At 44.7% G+C, this 22,408-nt stretch overlaps 1 protein-coding gene across 6 annotated transcripts in view; it reads left to right on the plus strand.

Moving 5' to 3' along the window:
• Positions 1 to 22,408, plus strand: part of KANSL1 (KAT8 regulatory NSL complex subunit 1) — a 179,831-nt gene that overhangs the window by 58,080 nt on the left and 99,343 nt on the right. For all 6 annotated transcript variants that reach the window (XM_077460173.1, XM_077460174.1, XM_077460175.1 and 3 more), the window contains one exon: positions 6,132 to 7,123. In XM_077460173.1, coding sequence (XP_077316299.1) covers positions 6,228 to 7,123 — 896 coding nt within the window. In that variant the 5' untranslated portion in view covers positions 6,132 to 6,227. The remainder of the gene's footprint in view (positions 1 to 6,131; positions 7,124 to 22,408) is intronic.

Consider the following 22,408-nt stretch of genomic DNA (forward strand, 5'->3'; position numbering starts at 1 on the left):
TGTGTGGTAGGGGTGCATGGATCACAAAACAGCTGAGCGGAGTTGGGAATCCTCATTGGTAAGACAGTTCACCAGCATGCATTATATCTGAGAGTTTAAAGGTCAGCTGTAAGCTGTTAGGAATCTAATTTTGAGGCTGGACTTATTTCAAGGAATATTGCAGTTTCCCTGGAAATAAGGGCACTGTTCTTTCACCATGCCTGGGGGGACTGTGCGCCATGTTTATGGGTGAAAGTTGCTTTGGTCATGTGTAATGGGGTGTGGAATCGGTTGGTGGCAGGACTTGTCCCTCTCAGAGCTTTCATCTCTTCATATTGTATTAGCAACTAACAAATGTGGTTAATTATTGGATTCATTTCTTAGACTAAAATCATGTTGGTTTGGCATGCTGGACAATAATTCAGATCACAGTTGTAGTACATATATGCCAACCACCTTATCTGGCAAGATTTGTAACTCAGGCTGGCAAACCGGTCTCTTGGCAGACTGTATTGCTAAAGCCTGACATGGATGGATCAAATCTCAGCTGGTTTAACAGGGACCCGGTGAGATTCGAGCCATTTATGGGCAGGCTATGGATGGATTGACTTGGGTACCACCAGCATGTCCGCGTGTTTTTTTTTTTTCTTACATGTGATTACTGCTGGCGGCTGTAGCTGCTAGCCGTAATCATTGCAGTTGATTTACTAACGCTAAAGATTGCAAAATCTGGTGCAGGTGTGCATGGTATAGTCAATCGGCTTCTAACTTCAGCTTTTTACATTGACAAAAAAAAAATAACTGGAAGCGGAGTGGTTTCTAGGCACAGCTGCACCAGATTTATCATTCTTCATTTTTTTTTTTTTTTTTTTTTTTTCTTAGTAAATCAGCCACAGTCTATTTTCTGCTGGCAGAGAAGCCTCTCCACCAGCAAAACACAATAGCACTGCCAGAGGGATTTTCCCCATCAACACTGACCTTGTAGATGGGGCAATCAAGTGATTTTTTTTTCCTTCCGCCCGCGGTGGAATATATATAACTGGTCCACGCTATCTTCTAGGACCTGTCTGTTTCCCAGGAGATGGTGGTGGGGGGGGTGTTAGGCGGGAAGGGGCGTGACCATAAGTGGGTGCAAATACCTGTTCTAAATACCTATTATACAGGTATCTGCACCCCCCTCCCCCCTGAAAGGTGCCTAATGACACTGGAGGGGGAGAGGGTTCCAAAAAGTGGAGGTTCCATTTTTGTGTGACCCTCCGCTTTTAAAGCGATTGTATACCCGCTAATGTTTTTTTTTTTTTTGCCACCTGCAAAGGAAAAGGTATAATGAGCTAGTATGCACCGCATACTAGCTCATTATGAAATACGTACCTTAGAACGAGGCCCCGACATCTGGCCCGATCCACGCCGAGGGAGCTGACATGCTCCCTCTGCGTTTCTTCCGGGTATCGCGACTCCGGCGCTGTGAGTGGCCGGAGCCGCGATATCGTAACTCCCACGTATGCGCGTGGGAGATTTCATCCCGGCCGGGTCCGGCCACTGCCGGGCTTTCAGCCGAGAATCCCCTTGTGTGCATGCGCCGCTGCAGTCAGTGGCGCATACCGAGGGGAATATCTTCTAAACCGTACAGGTTTAGGAGATATTATTTTTTTTTTTTTTTTTTTTTTTAACCTACAGGTAAACATTGTTATAGGCTTTCCTGTAGGTAAAAGTAAAAAAAAATGAGTATACAACCACTTTCAGAAAATGTAATCCTCTGTGGCTTGCCTAAGACTAGTAAAAAACCACTGCACAGAGCAGGTAAGTATGACATGTTTGTTTAAAACAAAAAAACAAACATGATTTGAATCTAGGCTTTTTTTTTTTTTTTTTAAAGTTATCTTTATTGACATTTCAAGATGTGAACAAAACACTACAGAGCCTATTGGGCATACCCTGGCTCGATCACTACAACTTACCAACTAAGAGAGAACAAAAACAAAAAAACAAAACCAAACAAAAGGGTGAGGCATTACAGAAAAATATGCATACCTACCCAAACCACTGTACGCTCAACCACCTGTGTAGAATATTCATATCAACCTGCCGATGCTACATATCCCCTACAAGGCTTACTCGAAATACTTAGGAGATAAAGTGTAGATTATAATTACATCGTTGCATGCACGCTCCCCCCTTCCCCCCTAACTATTGGTTGAGCAACCCAGAGGGTTTATGAGGCCATAGATGCCACTTGGACAATTGGGGTACTTAGTGGAACGATACTAATCATCCATCGAGTCAGCATTAGTGGACAGTGAGTCCGTCCAGATATCCCATACTTTGTAGAATTTTTTGGCACAACCGCGGGACAGGTAGGTAGCCTTGTATAGTGGTAGAGCCGCATTCACTAACCTCTTCCAAAAATTTAAGGAGGGCGCAGATGATGCCTTCCACCTGAGTACTATCGACTTGCGGGCATAGTAAAGTAATAATCCTAGCAGGGTTCTGACTGCCCGGCCTGGGGCCAAGGGTTCCACAAGTCCCAGCAGGCATACCTCTACAGACAGTGGTACTGGTACCGTGGTGATGGTCGTAATAGAGTTGGTCACCGCAGACCAAAAAATTGCGATCTGAGGACAGCTCCAAAATATGTGAATAAAATCTGCTGGGGACGAGTTGCATCTCCAGCAGGAGGCGGGAATAGATGGATAAATTTTGTGCAGACGCGCGGGCGTGTAATAAACCCTATGTACTATTTTAAATTGCACTAATTTATCTCTAGCTGATACTAGCTGTGAAAAAGGACACTCCCAGATTTCCTCCCAATCCTCAGCGTCCAGTGAGGGGAAGTCGACCACCCACTTTGCCTGGAGGTTTTCTAGTCCCGTGTGTATGTTAGGAAGTATCGCTTTATATATGGTGGATAAGGGCTTTGGTAGAGCTTCGTCCCTGAGTAGAGTCTCCAGGGTTGATGTATAAAAAGCAACCTGAGCATTATCAAACTGGGTGTTAAATGCGTGCCTAAGCTGCAGGAATCTAAAGAAGTGTGAGTTGGGTAAATCATATTGTTGTTTCAACCGGTCAAATGACAGCAGTCGGCCTTCCAAACAGAGTTGATTTATATATTTAATGCCCTTGCATGCCCAAACACTAGGGTCAGGAATGGACCCAAATTCCGGCAATTGTGGGTTAAACCAGAGAGGGCTGTGTGGCGATATATGTCCAGCGGGCATGGGTCGCATTGATTTTGCCACCAACCACGCCCGTATGACCGCTCTCATTGACGTTGTAAGAGGGAAAGGAGCCCTGGCACCCCGGTAAAGTAGATTCCTCAGCGCCTCATAAGATCCCAGCTGTGCCGCTTCCAGAGCCACCGCTGCATTGGACTCATCAGAGACCAACCAGTTGTGGGCGTGGGATAACAGAGCCGCCAAAAAATAGGAGTGGAGATCGGGACAAGCCAGGCCCCCCTCCCCCCAAGGTCTCTGCAGCACCGTCAGTCTGAACCTCGGCTGACCAGTTCCCCAGAGGAAAGATGATAAAATAGAGTTAATCAGGCAAAATACTTTTTTGGGGATCCAGACAGGGGCATGTCTGAGGACATAAAGAAAGGTAGGTAGGAGCTTCATCTTAAATAAATTTATCCTGCCGATTAGAGAGAGGGGCAAATTCGCCCACGCCTTTAATCTACTCCTCATCAACTGTATCAATGGCTCCATGTTAAGGGTATAATAGTCAGAGGTAGATGTGGAGATGTGAATGCCTAGATATTTAATTTTGTCTGCCCATATTAAGGGGAGGTTGGGGTCTGCTACGTCCTTTGCAGCCTTATCAATAGGTAAAATTTGGGATTTATCCCAGTTTACCTTGAGACCCGAGCATCCACGGAAGTTTGAAAGAATGGTCAGCGTCTCTCGAAGCGACTGGGCAGGGTCATTCAAGAAAAGGATGAGATCATCTGCATATAAAGCTACTTTTTCATGTATGGCTCCCACCCGTATGCCCCTAACCCCATCAGCCTGCCTAAGGGCTGAGGCAAGGGGTTCCATCACCAGGCAAAACAGAGCCGGCGATAGTGGACAACCCTGCCGCGTCCCTCTTTTAACCAAAAAAGGTGCGGACAAAGCACCATTGAGTTTTACTTGCGCTGTCGGGTCCTTATACAAAAGATCAATCCACCTACGGAATTCTGCACCAAAACCCATAACCTCTAGAACAGAAGACATAAAAGGCCATGCTACCGAATCAAATGCCTTTTCAATGTCCAGTGAAACCATCACCCTCGTGGAGGACTCACTGGAAGGCAGCTGAAGATGTGTGAATACTTGAATCTAGGCTTTAAAGAGGAACTTGGTCATCTATAAGAAAAAATTTAAATAAATATTGTGGCTGCTGACTTTTAATAAACCGCCGCCAGTGCAGGTGTCCGGCACTGTCCGCACCCGGGCCGGCTCTTTGCCAGTCTTGGAGTCCCTGGTGCCTCCATCTTCTCTGTGGGAAGCTGGCTGTGACTTCCTGCTGACTCCCCATTGCTCACTTACAGGTTTCTTTCTGGAAGGTTTCTTTTAGATTTCTAGGTATTCATTTACTGATCTAAAACCTAATAGCTTAAGGGCTGCTTCTAACCAAGAACATGGCCTGTGCTCACACACCCAGCAAGAAGCACTGCGATGTTCGCCAATGTGACAAAATCCTTTTGTCATTTAGAGGTTGTTTCCATTAAATTAGAAACTTGGCATTTTTTATATAGTAGGCCGGTAATTCTTAGTAATAACACACTTAAATCTGTCCAAACCAGAGTCTAGTAGATATCCCGGGTATGATGACATTTGAAACCCAAAATCATAAATTATAATATAATTATAAATGATAAAGTATAATAAAATGAATTTCCCCACGATTCACTATCGCTCAATTCTACAAGTGTTTTAATTTACTATGACTGGTTTAAAACCACATTTAATGTAAAGGGACGCTTTTTGGTTGCCAAGGATAATCTCAAGTTTCCAGGCAGAAAGAAAAGTATATATAATATAAAACTGCATGCAGGGCACTGGACAAAGCACTGGGGACAAAAGGGATGTGAAATGATTTCATACAGTAATGTTATCTGTAAGATTACAGTGTACTGTGTGTTATGAATTTTCAATTTTTGTTCAATTTGTTGCCGTGCTCCGCCCCCAATGCGCTGTGACGCTTGAAGGGAACGGAGCCCGGCACACAGAGCAATGGGCGGAGGACGGAGTCCGCAGACACAGCGGGGGGACATTGCAGGATCCTGGTGCAGTATACTTACCTTGTCCCCAGGATCCTGCAATGTAATCCCGAGTGTGGCTTGAGGTTACCCCTAATGGTACTGGGGGGGGGGGGGTTAAAGGGATTGTAAAGTGAATTTTTTTTTATTTTTTTTAAATAACAAACATATTATACTTGCCTCCACTGTGCAGCTCGTTTTGCACGGAGTGGCCCTGAACATCCTCTTCTGGGGTCCCTCGGCGGCTGTCTCTGCTTTCTCCCGCAGGTGCTTCTCACGTTCATGCGAGCTCCCTCGCATGAACCGGCACTGGGAGATGGTTTTTTCACCTTAATGCATAGAATGCATTAAGGTGAAACAATTTACCTTTACAACTCCTTTAAGGCAAAGCCCAATTATAGTACAAATAGTGTTTTTTTTTATTTTTATTTATTTTTATTTTTTTTATAGCCCATTTTTCCTTTTTAAGCCTAGGTTTGCACATTTGTGGTGCAGGAAACGCAAAGATTCCTGCGCATTTCCCGCCTCGCATTTGTGCTGCGTTTTTGTAATCTGCTGTGGGTGTTAATAAGTTAACGCCTCAAAAGGATTGCAAATGCAGTGTGGTTTTCCTGCAAAGGATTGCATGCTACAGAACAGTGATGTGGTTGTGCTGCCATTCCAAAAATGATGCCTGCATTTTTTTTTTTTTTTCATTTTTGAACCCATTCAGAATGAATGGGCTCAAATTGCAGCATATCAAATCTCACTGAATTGCACAGGAATGTGGTGTGATTCACATGCGAGTTATACTGTGTATCGGGGTTTTGACTGTTGCGTAATTTTATTTGACTTTAGTATTTGGATGACCTCTTGTGGACAAAGTAATGTTATGCTTTTGGATCTTTATAAACACCTGTTTCTCTTTTTCCTATAGGTGTATCTCCTTGGAGTTGCCCTGGGGAGGTGTGGCCAACTTCACCCTCCCCCATTGGGGAAGCACCCCCCTCCCCTGCCCTCTTCCCTGTGCTGAATGGCTGCGATGGCACCTGCTCTCACTGACCCTGCCCCTGACGCCCACAACCTGCACTTCAAGCTGGCGCCTCCATCGTCCTCCCTCCCCCTTGGTGAGACCAACGGCGGCTGTCTTCCTCCACCAGCCCCACCAGACCTGGTAACGAACTACAGCGGAACACCTGGAAAGGAGACCCTGAAACTGGGTGGGGTGTATACTCCACGGTCCATCTTGTCTCAGTCACTCTGCAGGGGGCGTTCCTCCATTCTGGAGTTCAACCTGGAGGATCTGAGAGGCATTACCAATTCCAGTAGAGGGGGCCAAGGTGGACCTCTGAATGGACTGGCTAAAAGACCTGCAAAGCCAGCAGTGGACAAGCCCCCAAGTCTCTCTATTCCTGCGCTGGAGCCTTGGGTGAAAGCCCCACCGGTTCCTCCGGGATCTCCTGATGAGGAACATGAGCAAAAGGGCTCTTGCGTGGAGAATGGCTCCGATGCTCGTCTTAAAGCCTTGTTACAGCGCCATGGGGAGATGGAAAAGAGGGCGCGGTCTATCCAAAAGCGGCTCCAGGTGGTCCAGGCAAAGCAGGTTGAGCGCCATCTCCACCAACAGTTAGGCGGTTTAGTCGGGGCTGCCTTTGGCCGCAACTCTGAAACGTCTCGTTCCCGATTGACTGTAGTAACCAGGAAAGCTGATGCTCAGCGCCGAGGAGAGGCTGGAAGCGTTGTCTCGGAGGCCATTTTAAAGGGAGCAGCAGCTGAACTTGAAAGGTTAAGTTGTTCTGGCAGCGCCACTTTGCGGGCCTGCGAGCGAGGCTTTGACTCGGATGCCACAGAAAGTAGCTCAGGAGGTGACTCTGATGTGGAGGAGGACGAACTGAGCCAAGCGGATACGCAGCAGAGCCATGTGCCACTGTAAGTACACTCTAACTTACTCCTATGTGTAACAGATTTTAAGCACACACCTTAGGATAATGAAAGGTGGCAAAACCGGTGAAGGTTTGCTTAGAATGAGGTTTCCACACTAAAAGCATTTGTATGGTTTGAGCACATCAGTTTCACATCAATTTGAGAAGTTGCTCTCGGAAACTATTCTCTAAATTAAAAGTGCAAATATACAGTAATGTGAGAGGAAGTTGGAAATTCTTAATTAAGCGTATTCAAAAACGTAATTTACTAAAGCTTACCAGTCCTTAAATGTGGTGTCTGAGTTCGTGTTTTAGGCTTTTTTTTTTTTTTTCCTTTTTCATCTGCCAGCAACACAATTCCTGGCCTTGGGGACAGCGCTGAATCCCAATACTGTATCTGTGGAGGGGCAGCGTTGTCTCCATAGGCTAGGACTATAGAACACCTCTCCTCTTCTCCATAAGGGCCCTTTTGGACATGTGGATCCGTATCCAGCCATCCGCTTGCACAGCAGAAATCGATCGGTTGATCCGGCGGATGACAAGTCTGTCTGCACACGTTGCAGGGACAGACCTGTCAGATCTCTGCTCTCCTCTTATGGGCGGATCGGATGATTATAGACCACCTGTGCTTTTTCATTTGATCCGCCAGACATCTAGAAAATAGGGTTTCCATCCGTCTAGATTTTGCGGATCGGATTTCAGCGGACATGTCACCGCTGACATCCGTCGCTCCATAGAGATGTATGGAGCGACCGCTCGGATCCGCTGAAAAAATGGACAGGCGGATCTGAATGGTCCGCACATGTGAAAGGCCCCAACATAGGTAGGGTTTACTTTAGTGCTTTTCAGGAAAGGGAGGCAGACTAACCACATTTCTCAAGAATTGTTCTAAGATCCCATGGTTTATTTATTTTTTTGGAGCACAAAATATACTTGTGTTGACTGCAGTGGGTAAGTACAACAGTAAATGCTTTTTGCTGTTTAGACTTGTGTTAAGCTGGCTCCTGGGATTTATCCAGCCCCATCCTCGGAGTTGCCATGCGTAACCAGATAGCTGAAAGCAATGCAGATGGTTTGAGTATTGGAGTGATTGGAAGGCCTATGACCCTTGTGGGAACAGTATACAAAGCAATACGAGTGTGTTGACTATTTCGTTGCCTTTTAAAACAAAGCTGTACTCGAGGGACATGAAGGTGACAGTTGCTGACTTTCCCTTCTGCAAATGCTAGTTGTCTGGCTTCTGTGCTCAATTGATGGCTTCACTATTTCTTGCATCTCGGACCCCAAAATGTGTGCACATTGGGAGCTCTAATTTTCCTTGATGCATGCTTGTTCAAGCTCAGGGACTCCAGTTATTAAATCCACGACAGCCATGCAACTAGAATCTGCAGGAAGAGGTCCATCAGGTTCCACTGCTTAGCAATGTACCCTTGGGGATTGCCCAGTGACCAGATGCAAGCTGTTCTCTTTTCTATCGTAGTTTTATAGTTAGTAAGGTTGAATAAAGACGCCAGGCCATCCAGTTCAACCTGAGTGAGTGTCTACAATTGTCCCTATCCCTGTACATTGCACACTCACATCGCTCCCTACCCTCAAGGAGCCCACAATCCAAGGTTCCCATTCATATACTAGGGCCAATTTTGGACAGAAGCCAATTAACCTACCAGCATGTCTTTTGGAGTGTGGGAGGAAACCGGAGTACCCGGAGGAAACCCACGCAGGCACAGGGAGAACATGCAAACTCCAGGCAGGTAATGTTGTGGTTGGGATCCGAACCAGCAACCCTTCTTTACTGCTAGGTGAGAGTGCTAACCACTACACCACTGTGCCACCCACAGATTTCATGGAATGGTTGCGTTTCCCCATGTGTGCTGCATCCATACCTGTGTTGGTGAAAGATTAGGATATGGCATGAAAGAATAGGCATAAATCTCTGCCACTCTGTTTTTGGTGTGACAGATGCCTTCTGGAACCCTTGTGGCTGGAGTTGATGGGCTTTTGTTTGCACGAGGATTGCTTCTCTCCCCATACAAGTCAATAGAAATGCAAAAGCATTTTGAAGCCGGTTGATGCAGCCTAGAAAATCTACTGCAGATCAAATGTACCTGTCAATCGACTGTAAATGATCTCTAAAGCATCTCTAACTAATGTCAAATGCAAGCTGCATTTTCCCCATCTACACATACCTAAAGCCCATCAATTGTAGCCTCTTAAAGTGGATCTTCACTGCAACTGAGCTCCACAAACCAAAAACACTCGTAGTTCAGGGTAAAAGTAAAATCTCAATCTTCAGGCATCCACAATCTAAGAATAACCTATCTAGCCCTGTAAAGAAGAAATCGCTATACATGCCTTTTCTGAAGCTGCTCCGGTCCCATGCAGAGCTGTCAGCGGCAGCTTCTCTGTGGAGAGGAGGAAGCAGACAACGGAAGCCCCAGAGTACCTCTATGGGTGACATCACTTCCCATTCATTTCCTAGCTGTTGTCGGCTGTGTCTTACACAGAGCTTCCGCCGCTGGAGACCAGACCAGATCAGCTTCGAAAAAGGTATGTATAGCGATTTTTGCTTGATAGGGTTAGTCTTAGATTGTGAATGCAAGTAAATTTTAGAGATTTTAGTTTTAGGGTGTCCACTTTAATTTATTTTTAATATTCAATGCATCTCCCCCAATCCTCATCCATCCATGTCTCCATGCTTTATTTAGTTGAGAAATCACTTTGAAAAACAAACCCTTAGAATTTCTTGCTGTGGCCATCTTGAGTAAGGGGAAAAGATTCATGTAGCATTTACTTCTTGGAATCCATCTGCCCTTAGTTCAGGCATGCATACAGGAGTGTGCTTGGCTGAGAGAACCCCTCCTAGTCTTCCTGAAGACTACTTGGATGTAAAAATAAAATGCAAATTGAAACCAGTAAATTTAATATACCTTCCTATCTATTGACTAATGCTAATCAATGTTGATTGGGAGAGTGACGTTCCGCTTTAACGTGATCCTTTGTTTTGCTCATGCAGAGCAAATGTAACAGGTTTACATTAATGACAGCCCCACCTCTTCTTTCACTTGCCTTGAATCTTCTCCCCTGCTGCTCTGTTTTCCCATGGATGTAAAGTGACATACTTGGTACTTTTAGATGTTATTCTTTGTGGTCCTCGCCGTCCCGACCCTCCAAGTTGTCTGCTCCTGTTTGTCACCTTTTTGTCCCCTCATCCTGGCTGTGTCTCCTCTGATTTAGTAATAGTGCTCCTCTATGACAAGCATACATATACAAAGGTAGGGTCATCTCTACTGCAGCGTATTGGACACCACAAAATCGGCAGGACCGCAACGGTCAAAGCAGTAACCATATATTCAAATGCACGTTGCTATACATGTACACGTGATTGGGGTGGCTAAAAAGTATCCCTTCAAGGAAATCGGGGAGTAAAAATGTAAACAAAGTCCTGGCTGCCGTAGGCTCGGTTCACACAGGACGCGGCACGACTTGCAGCGCCGCGACCTCAGCGGCGACTTGCAAAACGACTTCTGTATAGAAGTCAATGCAAGTCGCCCGAAGTCGCCGCAAAAGTAGTACAGGAACCTTTTTTCTAAGTCGGAGCGACTCGAGTCGCTCCTATTAGAACGGTTCCGTAGTACAGAATGGGGGCGACTTGTCAGGCGGCGAAGTCGCATGGACAAGTCGCCCCTGTGTGAACCGAGCCTTAGTGGCTGGGCATTGGTTGATGCCCTGTAGTCAGAAAGTGAAAGGGTTCAGATCTTTCACCCCCTTCCAGAATATTCCGTTTTTGGTACGAAGTATTTCTCAGGAGAGTTGTGTTGTATAGGTTTGGATTTGTGGCTCCTTATCTGCCACATTTATCAGTACATTGGTAAAGAGAGCTTTTGTTTTCTGTCAGTGCAAGCGACGGACTCCCATCATATAGCTTTAGATCTTGTAGGTTTACATTGGAGACAACCTTTTACCTGCTTGGGCCCCTTTCACACTACCGTGTCTTCCATGTCTGCACGATTTTGACGCAACTTCACAGCCGTGATTTTGACGTGATTTCTGCAGCAATTTCAGGGAATGCTTGTGTAACTCGCATCAGTCGGCCCAAAGTAGTACAGGGACTACTTTGAAGTCGGTGCGACTTGAAGTTGCACAGATATGAATGGTACTCATTGGAAATCATGGGGTACGACTTGTCATGCGATTTTGCAGTCCCAAGTCGCAGGACAAGTCGCGCAAGTGTGAAAGGGGCCTAAGTTGATTTCAGGCAAGCTCAAACCATATTGCTGCATTAGCGGGGGTGTCTGGCTGTTGAGAATTTATCTCTGTTGTTGGACTTCTCTGATAACCAGGCCAGTGAACCTCTGTCATTCTACAAGTTTATATAAGTAAGTCACTGATGTCCTAAAAAAGAGCAACAGTGTAATTTTCAGAAAAGCTTTTATAACTGAAAAGTAGTCCTTGACTCCAGTATTTTCTCAGTCTCCGCTTCTACCCCCCCCCCCCCCCCCCCCGTGATTAGATTGCAGCTTTATAATGTTGTAGTAGGTCACAAAGTGAGAGGCTGCAGCAGTGGCTGATCTGTGTCGGGCATTTGTGGGCCAAGAACTGCGTAGGTACCAGATTTTACATGATTGTGTTATCTCTGAGCCAATCTCTTAGTCCAGGAAATAGTTGGTGACCCCGGTTGATGCCAGAACAAAGCTGGCCTACAGGCAGAAGTATTGTTATCTTGGAGATGTAATAGAAGCCTTGCAGTGTTACTCATGCTCATTACTTGGCATGCATGCAATTAAACAGCCAGGCGCGTGTTTTTTTTTTTTTTTTTTTTTTTATGGCAGAACAGAAGTTCAAATGTATTCCATGGAAAGTAAAGGGTGGAGACTGAGCAGGCGAGGTGTATGAATAATTGTATACATCTATATAGGTCTGATTAAAGTCTTAGATGCAGGTGTAGTATAACACTTTAATGCGGTGTGTAATATGTTCTCACTCTTGGGGTAGTAATGGCGGGTTGTTTGTTGGCCCGTATTGTGCAGAGCTGTTTTTAGGTCAGACGTGCCCTCGGAAAAGCTGACAGTTGTTGCTGCTTTGAGTCAGTCCGGCCTCTCTTGTGAAACCGTGAAAAGCGAAAAATATTCCACCCCCCTTCTTCCTAATGTTCCTTTGTATGTTCCTTTGTAAACAACTCTGACAGCTGTGTAAGTGCAAAGCTGGGATTTGTAGTTCTTCCTTTTTATATTGCTAAAAAGCAGAACAGCGTGTCTGTGCAAGGTACACCCACCTGGCAGGGGACTGGGTATATGAAGAGAAGTAAACAAAACAGTAGTGTGCTGGGTGGCACGGTCTAACTTCAGGATCAGTGAATATAGGAGTGGAGGTTTTATGGAGAAGGAGGTGACGGCAAACGAGGAAGAAGGGAAAGGAACGAAGTGGGAGAAGAATAAAATCGGTGGGGGGGGCAGAGGTAGGGGTGGTGTGTACACATGGCCGAACTCTTCGACAGCAAAGGTCAGACGGAACAAATCCGTTGGAAAATTCGACTGTGTGTGGGCTTCATCTGACCTTTTGCTGTCGAAAAATCAGACGGACTTTAGATTTAGAACATGTTTCAAAAATCTTTCCGATGGACTCGAATCTGCTCAAAAAAAATCTGTTCGTCTGTATGCTAGTCCGACGCTAGGGCAGCTATTGGCTACTGGCTCTGAACTTCCTTATTCTAGTCCGGTCGTACGCCATCACGGGTTGACTCCGTCGGACTTTGGTGTGATTGTGTGTGGCCAAGTCCGATTCGCCGGAAATCCGTCCAAAGTCCGACGGAATTCAGTCCGGTCGTGTGTACACGGCATAAGTTAGATACTCTTCATTGCTCAAAGGATCCTTAGCAACCTCTGGAGGAACCCCAGGATTTCACAGAACCCTGGTTGCGAAACCATGCTTTTTGGTCCTTCCTGGCAAGTTAAAGCGTAACTTTACCCAGAACAGTTTGATTACAGTTAACAATTTGACAAAAGAAGACGTATTCCACATTAACAACTAGGCTACCAAAATTGGTGTGTGCTGTAAATTGCCTGTCTGTCCTTGCTGGAGGCAGGCCCAGAGCCCTCCCTTCCTTGTTGGAAACGCTCCCGCTCTCCTTGGTCTCAAAAACTGTCACTTTCTTCAATTTAAATATGTACATTTCCAGCCATAATTGTATTTCTTGGCTCAGTTAGAGAGTAAGGCTGACAGAAGCTACAGTGCTGAAGTTCGCAGGCTGCCTATTATGTTGAGAATATCAGGGAGATGAGATAAGACACTATCCTTGCAAGTTTAAAATACTAAAATCTGTTTTGTTATTTTAAAACCCAAAAAATAAAAAATTTCTACTTACCTGCCCTGTGTAGTATTTTTTTTGCACAAAGCAGCCCAGATCCTTAGCTTAGTTCCCAGATCCTCAGCGTAGCGCTCCTGCCCCCCCCCCCCCCCCCCTGCTGGGTGCCCCCACAGCAAGCAGCTTGCTATGGGGGGTACCTGAGCCAAGCCCAGCACTGAGGCATGATGGGATTTGTAGTTTCACCAAAGCTGATCATGCATCTGCCTCTAAGAGTCATACTTCTGATTGTTAGGTTCTTGCAATGTCTAATGGGACTTGTAGTTTCACCACAGCTGTAGGGCTGATGTTTCCTACACCTTTTTTCATTGTGTGGCCTGCACCCCCCACCTAAGATGTGCCTTTTTCTTTAGGGTACTGTCAGCTGCCTCTTGCTCATGTTAATGTGGAGATGTGACTCACAAGCTGAAAACACTTGAGGACCCTTATTAACCACTTCCAGCCCAAGGACGTCAGTCATATGACGTCTTTGAGTTTCAGTGGGGATATCTGAAAGATGCCTGCATCTAAAGGCATCATTCAGGTATCTTTTAGAGCCGGCTATTCTGTGCACAGTAAGAACGATCATAGCGCCAGTTCCACCAATTGATCGTTCTTACAGGTGACATCTCTTGCAGCCCTCTGGTGCTTCTCCAGGCTCTCCCATGCCATCCGGGACCCGGAGAAAGAATCCAAAGCCACTGGATGACGGCCATAGAGATTTCCGGTGACCAGATGGTCACCGGTCATCTCTGACCGTTGGAGGCCCGGGTGCGATGTTATGATGTCCGGGCCGCAGTTGTAAACAAAGCATGGGATCGTTCATTTTTTTTTTTTTTTGTGTTTTTTGTGGAGGGTATCTCTCCATAAAGAGGACCTGTCATGTGCTATTCCTATTACAAGGGATGTTTACATTCCTTCTAATAGGAATAAAAGTGATCAAAAAAAATGTAAATAAAAATTGTTCAAATAAAGTGAAATAAAAAAATATATTTTAAAGCATCCCTGTGTGCTCGCGCACAGAAGCGAACACGCACGTAAGTCCCGCCCACACATGTAAACGCCGTTCAAACCACACGTGAGGCATCGATCGCCGCGTGCGTTAGAGCGAGAGCAACAATTCTAGCACTAAAAAAAAAAAAAAGTATCGAAGTTTGGCGCTATTCCATGAGTGTGCGCAATTTTAAAGCGTGGCATGTTGGGTATCTATTTACTCAGCGTAACATCATCTTTTACATTGTACAAAAAAATTGGGCTGACTTTACTGTTTTGTGGTGTGTTTGTTTTTTATTTTTTTTTGTTTTTAATTCATGAAGTTGGTTGTTTGCGTTTAAAAAAACAAACAAACAAAAAAACAAAACAAATGCAACAAATGCCATTTTATTCCCTAGGGCAGTGATGGCGAACATTGGCACCCCTGATGTTTTGGAACTACATTTCCCATGATGCTCCTGCACTCTGCAGTGTAGTTGAGCATCATGGGAAATGTAGTTCTAAAATATCTGGAGTGCCAAGGTTCGCCATCACTGCCCTAGGGTGTCTGCTAAAAAAAAAAACCTATATAATGTTTGGGGGTTCTGAGTAATTTTCTAGCGCAAAAAAAAAAAGATTTTTACATGTAGGAGAGAAGTGCCAGAGGCCCGTTATGGAAGTGGTTAAACAATGCACTTCATTTTTTTTTTTTCTCTCCACTAAAGCTTTTACGCTCTTGTTCACCTCTTTGCACTTGACAGCCGCACTCCTTGCTTGCTTTTCAAGTACCTTTTATTTATTGGGAATTTTGGTTGTGTTTTGCCCTGCCACGGTGTAAAAAGAGCACGTAACCCCAGGATTCTCCCCCAGGCAGGTCGAGGGGCTCCAGGGGGCTTTTATCATTCAGAGGTAACCAGCTTTTTAGTTTCTCATCATTTTAAGTACCTGAAGCCCAGAGATTTCATGGTGATCTGGGAGGGATGAAATCGCCAGTCCCGGTTTTGGGAACTACCGGTACACTGATTTAGCAGTTGTATGCTGGGCTTTTTGTAAGAAAAAGACCATAGTTCTGGTCTCCACCCCCGCAGACAAAGGTGGTCTCTGCCCAGGAATCGGGGGGGGGGGGGGGGGGGGGGCTCCACCTAGGAGACATGGCAAGCCAGAGCAGCAAGGGGCTGCTAATTGTATGGACCATGTGCTTGTGAAAGGATGGTCTGTACAGTAGGAGACAGGCAAGGGCCTGAAGAGTATGGCCTGAGCCACAGTGATGTATATGTGAGCTAGGAGGCTATTGATCTGTTGTCTTGCAAACCCCCGCAAGGGAAACGCATTCATTTTTGTTTTCTCAACTCATGGTAGGAGTTGCTGGCTATTACCCAGCATGCAGTTTAGGAGAATTCTGAATATAATCAGAATCCTTTCCTGCATGCTGTGGTGCATGATCAGCGCAGTTGCCAAGCGTACTAAGCTGGCAAAAGATGCATCGAGGTTTGACCCGTTTAAGAGACTGGCCAAATTGTGATCTATCTATGACCATTCTCGTTCATGAGATGTTGATCTAACAATTGACTTCTCATGTATTTGCTTGTTTGAAAATGTTGCTTTAACCACTTGCCCACTGGGCACTTAAACCCCCTTCCCAACCAGGCTGATTTTCAGCTGTCCGTGCTCACACTTTCAATGACAATTGCGCGGTCATGCAATATTGTACCCATTTTGATCTTTCTCTCTCTCTCTCTCTCTCTCTCTCTCTCTCTCTCTCTCTCTCTCTCTCTCTCTCTCTCTCTCTCTCTCTCTCTCTCTCTCTCTCTCTCTCTCTCTCTCTCTCTCTCTCTCTCTCTCTCTCTCTCTCTCTCTCTCTCTCTCTCTCTCTCTCTCTCTCTCTCTCTCTCTCTCTCTCTCTCTCTCTCTCTCTCTCTCTCTCTCTCTCTCTGAATTTTTATTCGTTTAGGTTATAATATTTAGCAAATTTGTAATTTTTCATTATGCCAGTTTTACACTGGGGGGTAAGGGCGCCGGCGGTAAAGCACCACTAGTTTTAGCAGCTCTCTTTGGCCACTAGCGGGGAGCTTTTAACCCCCGAAGAAGGGGTGAAAAGCGTCAAAGCACTTTGCGGGTGCTTCGGCAGCGGTGCCCATTATTTTCAATAGTCTGGAGCATTTTAGGAGCGGTGTATACACGGCCTCTGGGATTGGCCCTTTACCCCAATCCATGACACGCTGTGTCCTGAGAACCCGGCGGTTGTGGACACTGCCGGATGCACACGAGAAACTTATTCACGGGAGGATGTCATTGTACACCCTCCTAGAACTAGCCGGCCACGCTGTATCTGTTGTTCGTCTATGGTTCGGTTGGCAAGCGGTTAATCAGCCCATGCTGCCAATCGGCTTCAGCAGTGATCAGAATATTCTAAAATGTGGGAGTCCCCACTGTTAGAATACGATGACACGGTGGAGAGGATTCTCACACCCACCTTGAATGAGGGAATCGTGGTAATATTTTCCGATCAGCAACTTAGCCGTTCGGTGAGCAAGATGGCCGGGGAACTTGCATTTCCAGGTGAACAGCATCAGCCTCAGGACTCTCTCTAAGCTGAGCTTTTATTGTGAATATCTTAAAAATCTGTATATGTCTGCTGGTGACTGTAACATGTGCTCAAGGGGGGTTCATCTCCTCGCTGCATTCATGCCCACTGTGTCTGAGAAGCAGGCATTACTGCCATGGTAACCTGCATCTCTATGCCAGCCAGTAATATCATTAGATTCCTTGTCATTCCTTGAATTCCAGGAGAGGAGGGGGGGGGGGGGGTTAACCCTGTCATGGCCACTTTAAAGGCATTCATCTACCTGGCCCAAGAAAAAACCAAGCTGCCTGGGCATACGACTGGCTCAGTGCTATTTGGGGACAATGCCAGTGTAGGACTCCTACCCCTGTTGGGGGCAGGGTTCCATGCAGATATCGGGCAATGTATCCTGACAATAGCCACATAAGAGTGCATACGACATAACTATGGGAAATTCATGTTGTTCGTTGATCGTGCCAGCCAAGATAAACCATTTACCACTTTGACGGATTCACCTGGCTTGTGCTATGTGGTAGATGCATGCATCGGTAGGTGAAAGCCACAAATTGTTTTGAGTCCCTTGTGTGTGATAATGATCTGGACAAACCGGTTACATGTTGGTGGATTTTGGAGCTCTTTAAAACCATACCTCACTTACAGAGCAATTGGAGACAGTTCTATAAAAAAAAAAAAAAAATAATAATAATTCTGGTTTATTTATTAATCAAATTAAATAACTGAACCTGTGTGTAGGTTTGCTTAAAGAAACCCCATTTGTATTCAGACTGGGAGGAAGTGACAGCCAATTGGAGAATCTAACAAATGGAGCTTGCTGATTGGAGGGGAGAGCCCAGAGATGACCTCATCAGTTGGCTGCTACTCCTTCACCCGTCTTCCCCTGCTCCCTCCATTCACCAATGAGTGTGTGTGTGTGTATGTAATATATATATATATATATATATTTTTTTTTTTGTACAAGTGTATTGTCTTGGGTTTTTTTGTATGTTGAACAAACTATTCTGTATTAACATGACCTAGATTGTCAAACCGTTTTTTCTAATTTTAAAAAGGGGGAAAAAATGAGTGTGCCGCTTATCTATCCAATCTTTTTGCTGCCCCTCTTGTGACATCCTAAGGACCCTGCTGATGGCCAGTCAAAAGGAAATTTCTAATGCCTGGTACACACACTAAGATTATCGGACAAATGATCGTCCCTTTTTTATTTATTTTTTCTTGCATGCTAAACTCGTATCGAAAATGAAGAGGTTACTAAAGTTAAGAAAATTCTCGTACAACAGAACAAAAATTTAGAAGTCTTTTGTTTTTATAATCTAATATTTTCTAGAGGGTAGTGTGGTAGGGGATGTAGACTTTAGTGAATCAGCCCTGGCCAGAGATGAGCTTTAAAGAAAATGCTAAAGAAGGTCTGTGTATAAAGCCTCCCTTAAAGCGGAGTTCCACACAAAATTGAACTTGGGGGGTAGCAGATGCTTCTCTGATACAGGTAATTGGCCCCCATTTCCGGGCATAGATGCCCGCACCACTTTTGGGTATCTATGCCACTACCCTACAATTCCCCCCCCCCCCCCCCCCGTGTTTTCTGGGAGACACGCAGCTCCCATTAGACAGCAGGGACCAGTGGGGAACGCGCATGCGTAGCAGGGAACCAGGAAGTGAAGCTGCAAGGCTTCACTTCCTAATTCCCTTACCGAAGATGGCAGCAGCACCTGAGAGCCGAGGGACAGATCGGCTTCGGGTGCTGACATCATGAGTGCCCTGGACAGGTAAGTGTCCATATTTTAAAAGTATTTGTAGCTGCTGACTTTAAAAATAAAGAAATAAATAAAAAAATTGGCGCAACTCCGCTTTTACAGAACTGTTCCATCTAAAAAAAATTTTTTTTTTTTTTTAACTCTTTGGTCATATTCATTTCAGCTTTCAAAAGCTTGATTTGCATTGTGTACGTATCCTCTTGCTATAGTAAATGCATTAACTTTAAATTGACGTTTCAAAAAATATTTAAAAAACATGCCTACGAGTGCAATGAAGTGGCCTAGTTCAGTATATGAGACAGAAGCATTTAAAGCTGAACTCTAGCCAGACCGCTAAAGGCACAGTTTGAACAGGCATGTGAACGGTTTGATCTGCTTAAGGATCAGGCATTCTGTCCAGCCACTTTTTGTGATTTCTACACCTCAGCCATGAGGGTAACCCTAAATTTTCTCTGGAGTTGAGGACTACAGTAGGGCTGAAACAACTAATCAATTAATCGTCAACTAATTGATTATGAAATTAATCGATTACTATTTTCATAATCGATTAATCGGCCAGTAACAAAATGGGGTTAAAGTTAATGAGTCTGATATTTACTAGATTGACCCTTTAATAGTATGTACAGTATATCTCCTCTAATAGTATGTACAGTATATCTCCTCTAATAGTATGTACAGTATATCTCCTCTAATAGTATGTACAGTATATCTCCTCTAATAGTATGTACAGTATATCTCCTCTAATAGTATGTACAGTATATCTCTCCTCTAATAGTATGTACAGTATATCTCTCCTCTAATAGTTTATACAGTATATCTCTCCTCTAATAGTATATACATTATATCTCCCCTCTAATAGTATATACAGTATATAGCCTCTAATAGTATATGCAGTATATCTCTCCTCTAATAGTATATAGCCTCTAATAGTATATGCAGTATATCTCTCCTCTAATAGTATATACAGTATATATCTTCTAATAGTACCGGTATATACAGTATATCACTCATCTAATAGTATATACAGTATATATCCCCTCTAATATATACAGTATATCTCTTCTGTCTGTTATTCTCAGAGTTGATTAGATATTTTGCTCCCTAACCATATAGTTATTTATATTTACCACTGCATAGAGATATTTAAGAATAAATTGCCTTTTTTCTTTTTAAACTTTACATATTAACTAAATTATACACCACACTTTTTTTTAAGGTTATTAACCGATTAATCGAAACAATAATCGGCCAACTAATCGATTATGAAAATAATCGTTAGTTGCAGCCCTAGACTACAGTGGTGTCCCCAGTGTTATGATTGGACCATCAAGGAGCAGAAAGAGTCACCATGCTTCTTCCTCCTGGCTGCACATGGGCAAACAGCAGCGTCCGATTGGCTCCTAGTGCTGCTGCTCCTCAAGCTGAATGACGAGTGCTGCAGTGCAGGGGATGACGGGAGGCTGATATGAAGGCCGATTTGAGATGTTGGGTGTATGTAAAGACATGTTATTGGCTGAGAGCTATGACGCCAGAGTATAATATTGAAGCTGAAGTTTAATCTGCTTATATTTTGCCTAAACTTGTTTCAGCCCCCCCCATTGCTGTCGTAGAAATGGAACGTTTAATTCAAGCTAGCAGGCTCTCTTCAGATCGTATCTATTCTTTCTTTCTAATAATGTGTCGGTGTTTTAGGGAAAGGTTACCTGTATTTAATTGGGCATTGATGAGGCAGAAGCAAGGGGCCATTTATATGCCTGGTTGATGGTTCTGTCCTGGCTCCGTTGTAGACATCCAATTACGGATCTACACAGTTGCTGCCTGTGTCCTTATTACGTTCTCCAGCGTGATAAATAGCCGCCTAAGCAAGTCTGGTGGAAGGAAGAAATGCAGCATGCCGCAGTTGGAAGTGCATTTATGTCGTGTAATGTCAGTGTCTCTGTTACTCCTTCTCCATCTGCTTCCTATCCAGTTCCAGGCTTCCAGCGACCTAATTCTCACTCCCACCCTCCCCCCCTTTACCAAGACATTCCCACAACCTTAGATGAGACTGGAAGGGTTTCAGGGCAAGGTTAGAAGGGGCTACTGTGTGTATTCTCTGGCTCTGCCTGCTCCGTATTGTGCTCTGCTTCTCTATCTTATCGTATTGTGTCCACATAGAACTCAACTGAGCTCTTCTACGTCTGCACGTGAATGCAAAAGCCACCTAATCAAGTCTTGGATCCGGGGAGAATTTTTTTCTTTCCTTGACGGTAGAAAAAAAACAAAACAAACTTGTATAGAGCCAGTTTACTCCATCTATAGACGGTTCTGTGCTGGGATGTGTCCAATGCAGCTTATCTGACTGGGCTGCCATTGCAGTATTGGTGCGTGAAATAAAGGGACTTATTGTCTCATGGTAGAACTGAACGGACCTCTTCTAGATCTATACATAGACTATTGAATATAAGACACTTAGGCTCTAGGATCTGGGGAAAATTTTCATTCATTGACAGTCGAACACGTTCCTCCTTAAAGTGGTGGTAGATTCCGCTTTTTGTTTTGTGCCTACAGGTGAGCTTATAATGAGGTCTACCCATAGGTACAGTAAATAAATATTTCCCAAACATGCACCATTCACAGATACTTAGCAGCCAGTGATTGCCCATTTTGGCTCTGACGAAAGGGGGTCACCCCCGAAACGCGTTAGCCATTTTCGTTGAGGTATTTACCAATTCCTCTGACATCTGATCTGGATTCGCCAACGTTCGGTGCGATGGATCTATTTGTATTGATTTTGCCTTTGATCAACACTCGTTTGTGAGTAGCCATTTTGCTATTTGATTTAATTTTAAATAAAGCTGTTTTATGGTAATGCACTAGGTCTGTGCGCCTTCCCCTCTTTTGTATTGTTTTTCTCTAGTATCTGAACACCCAATGTTCTAAAGGAGGGCTGCAAGACCTTTTGACAACACCATCTTAAACTGTCTATATCACACTTCAAAGACCAAGACACCAAAGCGCAGGAGAATTTGTTGTTTTTGGGCCTGCCATCCATTCACAGCTCTGTTGTGGCTGTAATTCCCATGCATATGCTTGGAAGTGACATTGATGCTGCTTTGGCCAATTCCCCCCTCCCCCCCCCTCCTCCTGCAGGGTCTCTTGGCAAGGCCAGATAAGACACAGTGAGGGTAGTAAAGCTGTACATGCTCAGTTTGGTCTCTGTTGCTGGAGAGAACATTTCCTTGTTGAGCTGAGCTTTTCAGGTCACATTGTATTGCCATCACACATTTTGGATGTGTATACACATCCAAAATGACAGCCCAGTTCCTCCCCCTCCTCCTCCAGTAACTAAAAAAAAGAACTCAGTGGGTGGGATGTCGCATCTTGATTTATGGATGACCCGCCTCTCACAACAGCATGAGGACACAGGCTGTAGTGTAAATCTCCTCCTACCTGAACACTCTACACTCAGGCAAACCCTGCAGTTTATTATGTGACAGTGGTATGCAGATGAGGCAAAAAGGTATATAGTGGAAGTAATTTAACCACTTAAGCCCATGGCCAATTTGCAGCCAAAGGACCAAGCCCCTTTTTGTGTTTTGGCACTGCGACGCTTTAACTGACAATTGCGCAGTTGTGCGACGTGGCTCCCAAACAAAATTGACA

Source organism: Lithobates pipiens, unplaced genomic scaffold, assembly GCF_037356315.1.
Source record: "Lithobates pipiens isolate NorthernLeopardFrog02 unplaced genomic scaffold, aLitPip1_a1.2 Scaffold_28, whole genome shotgun sequence".
NCBI lineage: Eukaryota > Metazoa > Chordata > Amphibia > Anura > Ranidae > Lithobates > Lithobates pipiens.